This window comes from Paracoccidioides lutzii (assembly GCF_000150705.2).
Source record: "Paracoccidioides lutzii Pb01 unplaced genomic scaffold supercont2.27, whole genome shotgun sequence".
NCBI lineage: Eukaryota > Fungi > Ascomycota > Eurotiomycetes > Onygenales > Ajellomycetaceae > Paracoccidioides > Paracoccidioides lutzii.
This window is the reverse complement of record NW_015440973.1, coordinates 320,342-337,265: the sequence shown is the minus strand read 5'-3', so window position 1 is coordinate 337,265 and position 16,924 is coordinate 320,342. Positions and strand designations below refer to the sequence as shown.

At 45.3% G+C, this 16,924-nt stretch overlaps 5 protein-coding genes across 5 annotated transcripts; 1 reads left to right on the top strand and 4 right to left on the bottom strand.

Moving 5' to 3' along the window:
* Window positions 1–273: 273 nt before the first annotated feature.
* On the bottom strand, window positions 274–2,015 carry PAAG_07934 (hypothetical protein; the record flags this gene model as incomplete). Its single annotated transcript, XM_015846375.1, has 10 exons — window positions 274–507; window positions 659–1,019; window positions 1,076–1,106; window positions 1,187–1,212; window positions 1,274–1,395; window positions 1,464–1,499; window positions 1,559–1,673; window positions 1,743–1,796; window positions 1,887–1,924; window positions 1,980–2,015. 10 exons carry the CDS (start codon window positions 2,013–2,015, stop codon window positions 274–276), a joined length of 1,053 nt encoding a protein of 350 aa, XP_015700810.1.
* Window positions 2,016–2,195: 180 nt separating this feature from the next.
* PAAG_07933 (hypothetical protein) lies at window positions 2,196–2,531 on the top strand (the record flags this gene model as incomplete). Its single annotated transcript, XM_002790198.2, has 1 exon — window positions 2,196–2,531. One exon carries the CDS (start codon window positions 2,196–2,198, stop codon window positions 2,529–2,531), a length of 336 nt encoding a protein of 111 aa, XP_002790244.2.
* Window positions 2,532–4,465: 1,934 nt separating this feature from the next.
* Window positions 4,466–5,357, bottom strand: PAAG_07932 (hypothetical protein; the record flags this gene model as incomplete). The annotated part of the gene is made up of 2 exons (XM_002790197.1): window positions 4,466–5,031; window positions 5,102–5,357. The coding sequence occupies 2 exons, from the start codon at window positions 5,355–5,357 to the stop codon at window positions 4,466–4,468; spliced, it is 822 nt and encodes a 273-aa protein (XP_002790243.1).
* A 741-nt stretch (window positions 5,358–6,098) lies between these two features.
* Window positions 6,099–9,275, bottom strand: PAAG_07931 (cleavage and polyadenylation specific factor 2; the record flags this gene model as incomplete). The annotated part of the gene is made up of 2 exons (XM_015846374.1): window positions 6,099–9,024; window positions 9,127–9,275. 2 exons carry the CDS (start codon window positions 9,273–9,275, stop codon window positions 6,099–6,101), a joined length of 3,075 nt encoding a protein of 1,024 aa, XP_015700809.1.
* A 4,669-nt stretch (window positions 9,276–13,944) lies between these two features.
* On the bottom strand, window positions 13,945–16,310 carry PAAG_07929 (hypothetical protein; the record flags this gene model as incomplete). The annotated part of the gene is made up of 3 exons (XM_015846373.1): window positions 13,945–14,139; window positions 14,217–15,765; window positions 15,826–16,310. 3 exons carry the CDS (start codon window positions 16,308–16,310, stop codon window positions 13,945–13,947), a joined length of 2,229 nt encoding a protein of 742 aa, XP_015700808.1.
* Window positions 16,311–16,924: the final 614 nt, after the last annotated feature.

Below are 16,924 nucleotides of genomic sequence, written 5' to 3'. Positions count from 1 at the left end.
AACTCACAACGCAATTGAAAATTTGTTTCTTTCGGCTAGATTCTTTCGGATGTGGAGGTTCTTCAATCCCTTATACTATCACATCCTTCATTTCGCAGCACACAATATTCGATACCTATGCAAACTAGTCCTTTCCCAACAAACTCTCCACACCATGGAATTTGATTAAAGATAAAACAAAACGAGTTGATATTAATCGACTATAAAGTCAAATTGAGACGACGATGAATAGCATGATACGTTTTGCCAAAAATACCCCAACAGCCTCCTCTTCTATTCTTGCTTCCTCCCATATATGACGTGAATCTTGCCATATATGTGATTCGATCGGTTTTGGAGGTCATTTTTTACAGCCTCCAGCAAGATGTCAATTTCCTTCTTATCCCACTTGAGTACGCGTGTGAAGAGAGCGAGGGTATATGCTTCCAAGGAGGCGGTAAGATGGAGCTGCTGGTATTGAGCAATTTCTTTCAGTTTCTTATTCTTTGGCCATGGAGAGACTGGAACCTACAGGTAAAAAGGTCAGTTGGTTTACGTATTGTTGATTTCATCTAGGCTTCAGATTAAAATTGAGGGCGGGGGGGCCAAAAAGGAAATAAGAAGTGGTCACGGCAGTTTAACTCCATTTTCTTTTCGAAATGACAACAAACCAACATACCTTGTAGACGTCATTCTTAATATCCACAAATCCTGCCTTCGCCATCTTCTTTTCCCACGTTCCCTCCACATCGAGAGGCTTACCAAATTTATTGCTCGCCTCAATCAAGAGATTCTTCCATTTGAGAGCGCTCTGAGCGTTTTCCAGAGTGCCGTCGTCCGAGAAAAATCCAGCTTCGAAACTCTGCATCTCAAGGTATCCTCCTGGTTGTAGATGCTTGAAAGCTTGAGCAAACAGATTATCAAAATCTTTAACTGAGCCGGCCATGTTACGACTGTGAATATAATTAAATGCCTTCGACGATTTATATGGCCATTCCGTTTCAACATCATCAATTTCGAAGGAACAGTTCGGTGGAACCCTGAGATATTGCAGTGAGACAGTGTTGTTGAGCGTTATGACATATGGGTGATATACCATGTTGGCTGAATCGGACTTAGATCAGAACCTAAGAGATTTCAATTTGGGCCCAAGATAAGTTATCTTCCTGATGTTGAGGATTAAGAATAAATCAGGGGTGTCACCAACCGATAACCTTGGATTCGGGGTGTTGGCTGCATCCAAAAGATTAGCGTTGATTCGAACGGCGTATTACAACATAACATTTCCACTGACTTCGCGAAATCGATTGCCCAGTTTCCATTTCCGGTGCCAAAATCAAGGACACGTTTTGGATTCGGTTTCAGAGGGGCACGGTAGAGTTCTCCGGCAAGAATCATGCGATAGATATGATGCTCCTGACTCCAAGGGTTAGCCCGTTCCAATCTTGGACAGAAAGAGCCATTGTTATTCAAGAAGGTCTCACCAGGTCCATACGGATCTGTTCTGCCTCATCATTTGGCTACCGTTGAAGTTTAGTGGTTGTATTCGAATTTGCTTTGCATATGCCAGCACACGCACTAGAACATACGCTCCTTCGTGGAAGGCGTGATATCTGCGTCCGTTCTGATGCGCCGCGAGAAGAGATTTAGCCTGAGTAACTCGTAACCGTTTGTTGGATTGAGCGACTTCGCACCTCATATCTGCAGTGCATTAGCTGGCTAGAAACCGGCAATTCATGTTGAAAACTGGCTCCTTGACTTACTTATAGTTTACAACACATGAATCGATCGATGTCGCATATATAGTACTATTAACTCTGCCCAGGAAAATGCAGGCTATGTCAGTTAACTACGCAAAAACCAAGAAAACCCTGAAAGATGAATGATTCTCGCTTGAGCGTACTCACGACTCTTCATACAGAGTAACTCCATCGTCAATTGTCTTCTGTAAATAAGTCGTCAGCTTTCAGCCTGACGACCGCTCCTAATACAACACTCACGTCAATTTCGATAGCTGCGACACCGTCAGAGGTCATATTGTGCGCCATACTTCCAGTTACTCAAGTTGGAGGGATGTGAGCGCCTCGGGTAGACATATACGAGGGGGAGTATGCCAGGGACGAACGATCCTGCCTCCTCCTTTCAAGGGACCTGTTACGTTGTTATATAATTCGAAACCAGCACGTCAATGAGTTTGGCCTTAGCGGGATGCTAGCATGGCACATATGCACATTGTGCGGGAGGGTAACGTTCCACCGCATCCGATTTTTCCATTTAAGGCCTATCACTTCGGGCGGCAACGCCAAACGCTTAAAGGAGGCGCGAAGAGATCTTTAAAAGACATAGCCGCAGCTCTCTCATTGCAAATTAAACCTTTGCCAGAGGTTGCTAGTGGGGGGTTTAAAAAGCGGGCAAGCCACAGCCCTAGGCACAATTTCGGCCCTGACATCTGCGACTATGAGTGGTCACAACTAGGCAAAAGACACGAAACTTTTGCACATGGCTTGCGTGTTCGGGCCCATAAGAAATTGAGATCTCAACCCATGCAGTAGTTTATGGGTTTAGTGGATTTTCGACGTCGATCCCTTATTACTGGAAACCATCTCAACAAGTGGGAAAATCGATATTCTGCGGACTTTCGCTTGATCGCCCAACAGTTGAACCAACAAGGAATACGTTTAAGTTGGGTCCAGGGCTAATTGGTTGTGGCAGAATCATGGGTAGATACATAGGCGCAACAGCACAGATATGCCGCTAGTACTTAGAAACAGAGACGACGGTACGGAGTAATATAGTATGGAGCTTACGAAACGCATTAACCCGCCAAAGACCTAACGCCCTAGACCCCCCCTCCCTCGTTGTTTTCTTTCCCTGATTATCGCGGGAACTATTCAGCTGAGACTGGGGCCTGGCTGAAATCAGGCGGCCGATTCCCAGCGCTCTCCCTGTCTCTCTTGGCCCCGACAATTAAAAGGCCACACAACTGCAAACGACAGAGAACGGAAAAGAAAGGAAACAAAAAGCCGAAACTAGTGGTTGATTGGCATGTAACCTTCCATCGGGGGAAGTGTTTGGACAAGCGTCTCCTTGAATCTAAAGGGAAGTGTAATCGATGCCCTATTATCGTTGCTTAATGCAAGACAGGAGAGTGGTAACTACCAGTGCAGATAGCCGATAGGTATAGCCAAACCAGATGAGAAGGCAATGATGGCAGTGTCAAACAACAGCGCGATATAGTTTGGGGGGTGCAAATGAACGAACGCGGATTCGAGGTATTTCTCTCTTGAAGATGACCGGAAATACGACCTTGTTATTGGTGATGGACAAAGGGAGGGAGAGCTAAGCTAACTATATACGCGCTACGTGCGATCAACGTGCGGCGCTGCGACCAGCCCAGCAACGGCTAAACCCACATACGCCCCAACAGAAATGTCTAGATTACTTGTCAGTTACGAAGATAAATAAATGGATCCAGGAAAGAGGGCGAAGTTAATGTTTTCGTCCTCTAGCTATCTGATTAATACTAACTGCATTCTATGACTCTCTTAAGATCGTTGCCGATATTGCATTAAGGCAATTTGTTTGACAAATTGTATGTCGGTTTTGGCTCCCGCCTGGCCAAAAGCTTGTTCAATATCTCTGAAAGAGGTGTGTTTACAGGGCGATGATGTATCATCATCAAAGGGCACGTATGCGTTGCATACGACTGGACTTTCAAAGGCATTATAAAGCTTCTTCCGAATGTACTCTGCAACCTCGTTCCTCCAGAATCTTCAACCACTAGAAAGAAGCCTGCGAGATTGCTTCCATTTCAGTAGATAGAAAACTCAAAAATGGATTACAAAGATAAAGGATGTCTGTCTGTCACAACTTTTTGTACTGTATAGTAACTGCTGCGGGTATTTTCTATGGGGGTTTCATACCCATATTCAATCAAAACATCAAATACAATGCCATTGATGTTAACTATAAAAATACGGGGGCACTATAACAACGGGTTTAGACTAAGCAGAAGCCATGCAACACAAACTCTCTAAAAGATCAGAAACAAAAGAACCATTAACAATGATAAAGTCTGAGAAAGAGAACACAAAGGACATAATAAAAACAACCAACTTAGTGCTAAAAGTTGCAGGTACATAACAAGGGAAATAAATACTGCAGATTCAGGGAGGGGGAAATATAATTGGGAAAAAGTAAGAAATGATGTAGAGAAAGGAAGTTAGCTCAAGCAGAATGTCACAGATGTAGATCAACTATGCAAGTTATATGTTCGCTTGCAGAAACAAAGCACGAGTAAAACAAGTTCAAAGAGAGATAATCACAAAACTCCAAAAGTGAAACCGGATAACCAACACCACACCCCCGAAGGGTCTATTGAACAGCGTAGACAAGAAAGAGAGAATGTAATGAAACAGCAACAGCAACAGCGAAAAGAAAAGAAGAAGAAGAAGAAAGAAAGAAAGAAAAGAACCGAGGACAAAACTCATGCCAAGCTAAGGGACCTTACAAGCCAAACTGGATTGGCCTCTGTCCGATGTTCATTCCAACCAACGGCCTGAAGACTCTGACCGACCTTGTTTCGCATCGCCAGAGCTTCCCCTCTCCCTTCCCCAACAAAATATTCTTCTCCCTTAACCCAAAATGCCATATTCGCATTGGCCTGCTGCAGGCATTCAATGAGACCGCGGCCCTTGATAGCTGCGTCGGATGGGCATAGCTGCCTAATCAATTCTGCCACCGTCATGCGGGTTGAAACCTGGTACCGTGTGAATTGGATAGGTGCGGACTGGTCCTCCCAAGGGTAGTGGTATCGGGGGTTGAGTAAATGGATGGTCGTGGTGTCTGGTGGGAATATATATCCCTGGCCACCGGGCATAATAAGTGGATTGGCCGTACCCGGTATCATCGCGCCGTGAGGGGTTTGCGGGTTTGGGCCATGAGTAAAGATAGTGGGGGGAGGAAGCGCTGGGGCTAATTGAAGTGCAGTATGTTGAACTACAAACTGTTGCGCGGGTTGGGTTTGGGGGATAACCATGTAGGTGGGGCCGACTGTGTAGGCATTAGGAGGGCTGAAATAGTACGTGAAACACTAGGTGGACCACCGGAGGGAGGCCCGTACCTGGAGGTGTAGGTGTTGGTGGGAGAAGTGCTAGTTGGAAGAAGACACCTTGGGGAGGGGCTGCTGGTGCAAAGACGGGTATTAGTCCCGACGCAGGAGGCTGGGGCAGCGGCTGGGGAAGAGGTGCTTGTGCAAAGGTAGGCACCAGACCTGGCACATGAACTTCTTGCGGCTGCGCTTGTGGAAATGTTGTCGGCAGAGGCAGTCCTCCATTTGGAGGCTGTCCATCGGTCGTTATATAACGTATTTCAGCCATTATATACAGCGTATCTATATATATATGTGGATATGGATATGGATTTGAATATCGCTGATCGACAAGGTACACTGAAGGAGCGAATAAAGCAGCTGGTGATCAACGTTAGTAGAACGGTCTGCAATGAGTGTTGAAGGCGCTGAGGAACCACTTGTATAGATATCAAGACAGATATAGAAGTAGTTGACTTATATAAAATGGGGCTTTTCATGACCATGGAAAGAGAGTAAAAAGTATAGAAGTAAGTCAGGAAAGGCATGAGTATTTATAAGGCCAGAAAGTCCGAGCCCAAGAGTGTGTGAACATATCTTCAACTTCACAAGTCATACAATAGGTGAAAAATAAAGAAAATAGAAAAATAAAAATTTAAAAATTAAAACATGACCATGGGACATCTTCACAGACAGTAGTATAAAATTATCAAGTGGAAGAGGAATTCTTTATCCTCACTGAAAGATGTGTATCAAAAAGTGAAAAGAACAAAAACTTGATACAAGAAAGAGAACCCTTTGTCATCATCAAAAAGTTGCTTGTTCGACAAATGAATGAGCAAGTCAACAATAAAACAGCTTATAACAAAACATAGCAAAAACATTTTGTTAATAAATTCAATGTCAAACATATTTAGGTCGCATGAAGATGTTGCATGAATATCACAAATGAGCCCAATAACAATGGTCAAAGAAAAAGAAGTGAATTTGCCCGGTATATACCACTAGAAGGACGAGAATTTTTTTTTTTTTATCCTCCTGCAACAATCGCCAAGCCTTCGTAAATTTTCTTCTTAACTGCTAGAAAACTTCCCTCAGCACGTTTCACGGCTGAACGGTTAGAGAGAGCGGATTGAGCGGCGCCCTCGATTTCAATTTTCCCAATCCCAGATTTCCTTACAGCAACAAATCCGTCGATTAAAAGAGTACCTTCACCACGAAATTCCGCAGTATGGCCTGAGGATTGCATAAGTTTACGAAGGTCGGCCAGTCTGAGGTCTCCAACATGAAGTGGTCGAGTCACGGACCTTGTCGCCGCAGCCATGTTGGCGGGTAGAACATCTAGAAGTGGAAAGCTGTCCTTCTTGGGAGTCAATGGATTCTGCTTGTTCTCCCCTGTGCCAGGAGAATTTTCTAGTAGCATCTTTTGCTTCTTTTGGGACATCTCTGGACCATTTTCGTCGTCAGAGGCAGGCTCTGGTCCTCGCAACTCTCCCATGAGGGCAACGACTCCTAAACTTCTAACATTTTGCCACTTTAGAAGTTTGACCAAGCCTTTGCTTAGCTTTACCATCCAGGCGTTCGTGTCGACGCTTGCATCCACCGTCTCGCCAGGTGCAGGCGTGAAGATGTCGACAACTGACTCACTAGACAACCCTAGTTCTATTCCAGCTTTCGCTGTCAGCAAATTCCGACATTCAGCAGCGAGAGCCATGGTTTCGTCCTTGAGACCGGCGGTTAAGATTAACTTTCTCGGTTGTATCAGAGGAATGAGCATTTCCAAGCTCCGTTTATCATGTAAACCAGCAAAATCTACAAAAGCGATGCGCGCATTCAATTCCAGTGTTGAATGAACAAAAATCACCTTGGATGGGCCCTCGACAGGCTGCTCTTCAGTGTCTTCTTCAGATGAACTTGCGTTTTCAGTGCCGTTGATTCCAAGTCCACCAGCAAGCGCCAAATCTCCGCTGATATCCTGTAAATCTCCGGTGCCAGGTGATACGTGCTGCCGTTTATTTGCATTTGGAGGTTGTTTACCATTAGCGTTAAGTTCCCCCCATCTTCGCTTCGGGCCAAGTCTGGTTTGGATACGTCCATCTGGACCGCGTTGTGTCTGCATTTCAGCTTCTTCCCGTTCCTCAGCTCTCAGATATTCTTCTGGTCGTATAAATTCGCCATATTCATCTCCACGTTTTTTTGGAGCAACGTATGGAAACATTCGTTCGCGGCCCTTTTTACCGCGGACATCATAATCGTGAACATTTTTCCGTCGTAAGAGAATGTTAACACCCAGGTCAGCGTCGCTCAAGCCTAGCTTATTCCTATTGGAGTGCCCAAGGGAAACCGAGACGTTAAGCACCTTTCCTTGTTGTTCTGAGTCAGAGTCTTCAGAAGACGACGAACTGGATCCATCATCAAGTGTATCGGCCGTATTTTCTAACCCAGAATCTCCAATACCTTGAGAGGTATTTTGTAATTGCCTTTGTGTAGCCAAATACTGCTGATACATAAGAAGCTCGCTGGCATCTAAAGCACTCTTTTCAACGTCAGTGACAGATAATTTGCTTCCGCCGCTATGAACCTGCTCTAGCAGCTCTCCACTAGCGGTTTTTTCTGAAGCGACTCCATCCCTTCGTTCTTCATAAATAGACCATATCTTGTGAGCTAGTGAGGATCTCGACCCTCCATCTTCTGTACTCTGCGCATTGGCCGAAATAGGATAGGGCTCAGTTAAAATAATAAGATTCTCAGACCCCGCAGCTATTTTTTGCAGGACGTGCTTAGAATATCCCCATTCAAGAGATGTGTCAGACGTTAAAATTACTTGAGGCGCGTTTGATCCTAGAATTTTATCAAGCTTGGTTTTGCGTTCCACAATTTTAAGGTGCCTGAACGTAAACGGGCCAAGACCTTTAGATGCGTTATCGCCCTTTTTATCAGGGATGGAAGCTGGAGCGTTTCGCTGGCTAGGACCATCAGAACGGCCTTTACCACCACCAGTGACAGGGTCTCTGCCGTGTCCCGCCTCAAATTCTCGAACGATACCTTCATCCATCCACTCTAGCATGCTTCGTGCAAGCCGCATCGTACCGTGGGCTTTCCTTCCAGCTAGGTATAGGCCTACGCCCTTTAATGGGTCCTCTCCATCTGCCGTCTCAGCTGATTCTCGCCATGCATGTTCCAAAACATATGCCAGTTCAAGAACACGCGCACTGGTATCCATCGGTATGAGGACAGTTCCACCTTTGGAAAAGCAACTCCGCAGCATATCCAAGAGAAGGTCATCTCTTCTCTTCCTCCCCCCAGAGAGGACAAGTTTATCTCCGCCTCTTGTGCTGCACACCAACGCTGTTGGTTTCCTCAATTGTTCAACAACTTCTGTTCCGCTCCCTCCGCTCCCTCCAAACCAAGAAGCACCAGCAATGACATTCTCTCTTGCTTGATTCCAGTCTACTGCATAAATAATGGATTCCATGCCATGTTGGATATGCCATATAGTACCTCCAACTGTATGACCAGCGTTATATGCCGTGAGGGTTAAACCGTTGAGAGGAGGAGAAAATGGGGAAGGCAAAGGTTGATGCGGTTGAGAATACTTCAATGGCTGAATGAGCGAGAAATATCGAGCAATTTCTTCCGTTGAAGGTGGAGGTAGAAGTATCCGGGGCCGTTCGTTCTGGTCTGTATCAGCAGATTCTGGTGAAATTGCAGCTCTAGAAGCTGCCGCTGACGTTGGGGATGAAGCTCCAGCAGTGGCTGGTGGCCAAAAAGTTGCAGCAAGAGGCGCGGAGGCATAAAGATCTTGAAGTAGACTGCGACCGAATGCGATGACTGGACTAGTTGCATAAACAGGAATTTGTGTAAAAAGTGGAAATGTCTTGCAACAATGGGCAAATGCACCAATATGAGATGGCGTCGCATGGGTTAAAAGAATAAGTGAAAGAGTAGGGATTTGTCTAAATGTAAGGGAATAGAGGACACATCATTAGCCCAATGGAACAGTAGAAGCACCAGCAGGATACTGATACGTCCGTTGAAAAGTTCAAAGAAAAGCTCACCTTTCCAGCTCTGCAAGGGCAGATGTGTCAAAACTATGATCCCAACCAACGTCAACTAGTATCTTCACTCCACCATCAAGCTCTAATATCGACTGGACAGCTCTCGAGCTAGAGGATTGCGCCCCTAACAAAGGAGTAAAGGTGAACATGGTGTTGAGGAAGACGGGTAGCGTTCAAGCCAATCCCGTGAGGGCTTCACGGTGAAAGCAATATGATTACCATGCAGACAAAGGCAGATTATTGGATTTCACGGGAAAATTGGGGCCAAATCAACTCAAACCACCAGATGAAAAAGGTAAGCAAGAGATAGATCATAGGTCCGCCACCATTAGCGCGCAAATGACAATGTGTTCAATGGGGTCCGTTAGACAACGATATCAGAGCTTAGCGAAAATGAATGGACGTGGGTTTTGTAATCCAGGAGAACGCGAAGTTGATGCCACGGGATGTTCAGATGTTGCGCGATCTTCGCGATTGGAGCTGGAATGCGGCTCCTTTACAGATGTTAATTCGTGTTTTGTCTTGTTTGCATTTGTGCTTGGTCATCTAGTTATCAGATCATCTGATAACTAGTAAGCTATCCACTACGACTACCCGTCAACATCAACCTCATCTACAGAATAATGATAGATACTAAAAGAACAACAACAATCAAGGTGACTTTCTCGATATATCTCAGCTGTTCAATCTAAACCCCAATGTGCAGTTTTGCCGCCGGACTTTATTTCTTAAAGCACGGATATTCAAAGCATGCCTAGTTGGATTCCCTGTGCATTCCATGGGACCGTTGTTGAAGCCTCTGAGAGCGCTCCACAATACCTTGTGGTTTCTCAGAACCATTACCCAAATTAGATCCACATGACCCTCTAAATTCTATGGCGTACGCATATTCCCTGAACCTACCGTGTGGAAATGTGCATTTTCAGGCCAACTTGAAGAGTGATCGCTTCGATCCGCTGGGTAGGAAGTTGGACATGGCTGGGTAGCCCATTGCCATCCCGAGTACCGATATCTGATATTCCTCTGGATTTCCCAACCCGAGTGAAAGCAATTCCAGAGATGTACAATGAGCAAATATCAGCCCGAGAACATACCTCCTTACCTTGTTGAGTTGCAATCCAACTTTAAGCAGGGAATTCTGCCAAGGTTGAAACATGTGAGGTTAAGCTAACAGAATGGCTGACCCGGAAGTAGTTTAAATTCTCGAAACTGATAGTTACATTTTTTGATAACAAGGGGAAGTATTACCTAGGCTACAGGTATTCCCTGGTCCGAGATGTCCAAAAGATTAACTTGGGGAGGTGGGAATTAAGCTTTCCCCCGGGCTGAACCATTGCTCAGTCAAGCATCCAACTGGCTAACTAAACATAATCCAACCCCTGAGCCGGTCAGCAAATCTGCAACTAGCATATTTTATAGATATTAACCTGAAATATCTATGCTCAACTACCACGAATTAAATTAAATTAAAATGACACTAGGTTCAGGGCATATTAGTCTTGTGTGCTCAATTATGCTGCAATTGCTGCATCTTTGTGACACTCATGAAAATGATCTAGGCGTTAAGAGAGATGATGTGAGGGGGTAAATGACAAGCTGTGCAACAGGCTATAGCTCGTTTAACTTTTCCCAGCCGTGACGGGCACATTGCCAGATAAACACGTTGAAGAACGACTCGAGATCATGCCGGTAGGTATGATCAATATTAAGTAGCACATCAATTGCCATAAACTCCATCATGCTGCTGTGCGCCACTTCGCTTACTACCAACTTCTTTGGATAGATCCAGATCAGTTAGCATGCCTGAGTAACTATCCTCCTTGTCCGGATCAGTTATTCAATACTAGTGATGGTACTGTGGCCAATAATCCTTGCAACCACTTGGATTTTTTTTTTTTTTTTTGACCTCCTAGTTAGCTCAAGTTCATATTCTCTCCAGGTTCAGGATCCAAAACCTTGGCACGTTTATGGGGAACCTGGCCGCCCTCGGGAGTACAAGGGGCAGGCCGCTTGGTGCCGGGAAATGTAGAGGGCCCTGGAGCGGGAGTACGACGCTCTGGTGACTTGGATCTTTCAGGAAGGTTTCAATTTGGTTCGATGAGTTGTGATCTGTTCCTGCTGTTCCGTGGTGCTGCGTATTGGAGGTGTTGAGTTTGTGGATAACCTAAGTTGGCTGCTTGGGGAAACAAGATGGGAGAACGCCATAAAGCTATAGAAGATCGGAGAATAAAAGTGATGAGAAGATGCAAGCAAGGCGAACGCAATGGGTCAAGGGTTTCCTTTTGCCTACGATCATGTTGCTCCCCTTTTCGGTGTCCTTCCTCTTCATCTGAAAGGGGTACAATCCCATTGTCATTTGCTCATTCACGGTCACTCCGCAAAGACTGAATAGTCTTTGTTGATTGAGGTATTTGAAATGCACAACAGCAGGAAAACAGCATGAAGTGAAAGAAACTTAATTTTGTTGAATTCCTTAAGCTGTACACCGCTACAAGCAAAAAAGAGAATATGAAACAAACCTCTAAAACGCTGAGAAAAGAAGATAAACAAGTGAAAGAATAAGGGAACTTTCTTTCTAATAGAACAACTGTCTTTTATGATGAAGTAACTTTCTGTAATTTGGTGGTTTATTTGTGACAATCAACTTCTTCACTTAACTTATATCTTTTTAATAATTTCAAAGTGATGTTTTAATTTCCCCTTTTATTGCACACAATATACAGTTCACAATTTTATTCACTGAGAGGCTAATTTTTATTTTATTTTCTTTACAAATAGATGCATGTATAAATATATGACATGTACACCTAAGACTATCAAATTATATTTACTGCTCATCGTCAATCATTAAAGATAATGTATTTCACCACTTGCTAAGTCAACCATACTCAGCCACTTTGTTCCACCACATAAATTTAGTATGAGAGGCTACAAATGAGACCAACACAACAGATAATAATTTCCAATACTAATTGGTCTGGTGGTACGGAAACAAAGTGGCCGAGTTAAAGTGGTGAAATACGTTATCAACTAAAGATATTAAAACACAAGGAGAGAAAAAGAACTAGCAAAGATGTTTTTTAACGTAACACAACAAAATGCATACATACCTAAGTACATTCATACGCACGTACAAACATTAAACCATAAACTGTTAAAAAAGAAAAGGCTTTCAGAAGTAATATCATCACATGATAAAGAAGAATTGAGTAATGTTAATGAATATCAATAATAATACCATGAAGAATGAAGTACTAAAGAAAAACTAAAAAAGGAGAAAAACATAGGAGGTAGCCAAGAACAGGGGGGTAAGGAGGTGAGCGAGGAGGAGGGAAGAGGAGGAATAAGAGGCAATAGCAAGGGAGTTGAAAGAGTGGGAAAGGAAAAGTAGAAATAATAGAATCGAAACGAAAGGAGAACGAAATGAGAGACATAAGCGGCATTAAAAGCATAAAGAGCATTCCAAATGCAAAACGTTACCAAAAACAAAAAACAGACAAAAGAAGGCATAAAACGTCGCGGCGGGGTACGCATGCAAACCATGTTATTCCAATGCACCATCATCATATTCGCTCGTCGAGTCGTTACATCTTTTCCCAATAGAAAAAGTAATAAAACGATATAATGGGGAAAGTAAGAAGCAAGGGGGGAAATATTGTTAAAGAACAGAAACGGGAGCAAAGAAAAGCCTGCGCACGAAGGAGATGGCGAAATACGCATCGAGAAATTAAGCAAGTTGTTGGTGGAACGCGAAACGCATAGCCTGCCGTGGTTCATAAGGAGGGGAGATTGAGGGTTCTGAACAATTGCCTTTGGAATGGTACGGGGAGACAGGTGTCCGACTTCAATTGCCACCAGCTAAGGCGGGGAACAGATCACGGCCAAAATTACTGTGGTATAAGGTCGAAAATGAAAATGATGCCTCCCAGCTGTGACCCCAAGTAATAACAAGATAATTCAGGCCAACTCATAAAAAAATAGGATGAATAAAAAAGGAGAAAAAGAGAACGAGACCCGTGGCAAAGGTCAATATTTGTTGTTAAAAGGCAAAACCAGCGACCTCAAGCTAATTGAGAACAAGGGAAATGGGAGATTTGGAATGGGAATGGGTGTCATCAATACGAGATACAACAACCCCAGCATCCCCAATGACTTGATGCAAAGAAAGAGATCTCAAAGAGAACATAATGATAAACCAGAAAAGAAAGAATGCCTCCGCGTGTGTCGCGTATATATATATGCATATATACATATATATATATATATGAGTTGGGTCATTACGTCGTAAACGGTCATCATGTATTCGAAAGAGAAAAGAAACATGAAGCTGGATTTTGATGCTAACAAGACAATGCTAGGAGGACAGTAAGGAAAATATGAAAGAATTTCCCCAAAAGGGACAAAAGGTCGCGGTTACTCCAGGAAAGCTGAAAAGTGGGTTCTAATCTGGTGTAGTGGGGATTGACGTAATTATGTCTCCTTTTTTTTTCTTGTTTCTTTTGTTTTTTAAAAAATAAGGTCGTTCGTGAGCATGAGAAAGAAGGTTGTCAAAAGGCTCAATATTACCGTCCATTGGGAAAAGGCATCATCCACCTTATACTTATGTTGTATACCGCTTGGAAGAATTGCTGTGAACTAAAACTATGTATGCCGAAGTTTCAGGAACGAGGCTGGTGATTAAGAGAGGTGCTTCGTGGAACATATCATCGTATCGGTTAGGGGAACCATTAGCCAACATTCCGGAATCCCGCACGTCAAGAACCCAAAGCATTTTGAAAATGGCGGGGAATGTATCCCGACGGTGCACCAAAAAGAAATTTAAATAAAAGTGCCCATGCCCTTGTTCTCGCTCGTTGCAACTGCAACGAGAGCCTCTAAGCGCGCCATACCAGCACCCGTATGATTGCTGGAATTGCCCGAGTAGAAGACATGTCGTGGCTCGGCGTTTGGAGGGTGTGGAGGATGTATAGGGTAAGCGGTATTGTTAGTCTGAGATGTCTGTGGGGCACAGGGCTATGTCGTTAGTATTTGGTAAATGTGTGTGAAAAAAGAAGCATAACCCTGAAGTTGAAAAGGGAGTATTCACTTACATTGTGAGTATTTTCAGACCGGACACGGGAGTGATGTCCCTCAATACCGCCGTTGCTTGGTACGATTGCAGGGTGATATTCTGGCGCAGACCCAGATGGCGTTGCTACGCCTTCACTACTGCTCGAATCCTCCGGAGACGTGTGGACGGGTTGGTGACTACTTGCCGTTATTGTTGAGAGAGGCCCATTATACCATCCATGTCTTTTATTCTGGGTGGGGGTTGTTGGTCCATTAGGGCTTGGGCCAGCAGCTGGCTTTTCGCGAGGCCTGGGTGCGTCCTGAGCCTGGCTTATCGTTGATTCATGAGGTTGTTGCCGCGGTTGCGGTTGCGGCTGCTGGAAGGAAGTAGTAAATGGTCGTGATGCGATATTTCGGAGTTCCCCGATTGTTTGTTGACTCCACTGCGATGCGTCCTTGTTCGAGGATGAATTTCCACGGATATCGAGTTTGGTCAGGTTCTGATGAAGGGACATGTCAAATGAAAGATGAGCTCTCCGATGACCCGGTCCGGAAATGGGAGGGGGTCGAGCATTGGATGCCTGGGAGGCGAATGTCGGAGCAAAAACAGGAGCTGCATTAGGAGGTTGTAACGGCCTATCGACTTGCATGGGGGTCGGTTCCCGTCTTGGGGGTGTAGAGGGACGTTGCTGGACATGATCAAAACTTTCAATTCCAGGCAGGCGAGGTGGAGGATTTTGAGAATGTAGATTCGGTGCAAAAGCGGGTTGGGGCCTATCAGCCGGCTGGTTGAACCAAAGTCCACTGCTTGCAGGACGGCTGAAGCCTGTTTGTGAAGATGGATGCCATGTCCTCCTTCGCCAATCAGCTTCTGACGGCGACAGATGCGGCTCATCTTGAGGTGGTTGCGAGGTGTTTGGGCTCCCAAAAACACTTCCGCCATTTACGTATGATGAATTCGATGGAGCCAAAGGTCGAGCGAATGGGGGAGGATATGTACTCGCTGGGTCAAATTGTCGCACACTCGAAGGGAATGACAAACGACGTCCTGAGCCCCTTTCTGCCCAAAAGGCTGAACTTGCTGAGGCGGGTGATCCGTAATAATACCCTGCCGGATCCCCAGAGGGATGCGTAGCAGAAACGGGTGTAAACAGGCCGCTGCTAGGAGACTGAACAGAAAATCCGTGGATCTGGGCGGGTGGGGTTCTTGGGGGAGAGTTCATGGTCTCAAGGGATAATCTGGCTCTAGCAGTGCCATCACCGGCCATCATCAGGGGTGGTGGGCGGCGACGAATCTCCTGAGACTGGCTGTAACTGGATACGGTGGATCCAATACTCGAGGTTGATAAATTCTTGCCATGGCCTCGACTATGTCCTGAGATGCTGCCAACGGTACCTGCACGGTTCCTGCCAGGTGGTCTGACGCGATCAGTGCGGATTTGACGTTGAAACCGCGTTCCTGTAGCAGCAAGGGAGTCTCCGGGGATGTCCTCATTTACGTGTACAGTCTGAGCATGCTGTCGCAAATTGTCCAGGCGTGAAAACCGTCGAGAACAATGGCATTGAAAGGGACGTTCTCCAGTATGTTTCCTATATCAACCATATTAAATTTATTTCATAAGAGTAAGATGGGGTCTTTCAGAACCATACCTTATATGGCGGGCAAGGTGTTCACTTCTCGTAAAACTCAGTGTGCAAGGTGGGAAATCTGTGCAAAAGAAGCGCTGCCCCCTCTTCTTTTTTGAAGGAGGCGCACTATCACCCACTTCTACATCATTATCAGTCCCCGCATCCTGCTCTGCATCAGAGTCACCCACAGCGTGGTCCTCGGGTACAGAGGACTGGGCAGAAGAGCCCTCTCGACTATGTGTTCGACCGGGACTGTCTGTCGAAGCCGTATTCGAGACAAGAGGGCTGTGATTGGATCGTTTTTCAACATCGCCGTTCATCATTCCATATCCACTATCCCGTTCATTTTCCGCCGTTATATTGGACGAGGAGGCGAGAGGTTGAGTGTGCGACCTTTTCGAAAGATCTACGCGGGGTGTGGAAGAGGCGTTCGAGCTGCTAGTGGCGTCGTCCATATTTTGTCGTGCAGCGGTAGGAACCGAGTTAACGGGATGAAAGGACGACATCTTAGCCTTGCGGGCGCGATGCGACGAATATGAGTTCACCACGTTAGACGGTCAGTCCGTCACAGGTAGCCGAGTAGTGATAATGATTTAGCTACAAGTTGCCGTAGCAGTCGACCGTCGCCGTTGTGTCCCGTGGGCGAGCTAGTTCGGATGAAAGGTACCTAAGAATTATCCCCACTAGGCACTTTTCGTTTATTTATTCCCGAACGTATATAAAACGAGTTAATTTTAAACCAAACGGGCCTTTCTCACCACTTAAACTTTGGTGATAATGATAGCCCGTATTCCGCTCGATTTTTTCTCTGGCAACAAGGCCGGAGGGCGAGCGGCGTGGTCAAAAGCTGCCTCGACACTCCGAAAAGCCCCAATCCCTAGTGTTGGAGTATAGTCAGAACGGAGGCCTACGGCAGGAGAAGACAGGGCAGAAAGGTGTAATTTAGGCTGAGGACGACGGGAAGGAAGGAAAGGACCGACGCCAGCGGATTTTTGCGGAAAGGTGTTGGCGGTATACTCCAGAGAATAGGGAGGTGGCACCAAAGAAAAGCAAAATAAACGGTATGAGAAAGAACGGAGATCAGGTGCGCAGCAGCATGGACATTTGCTGGTTTCCTTTA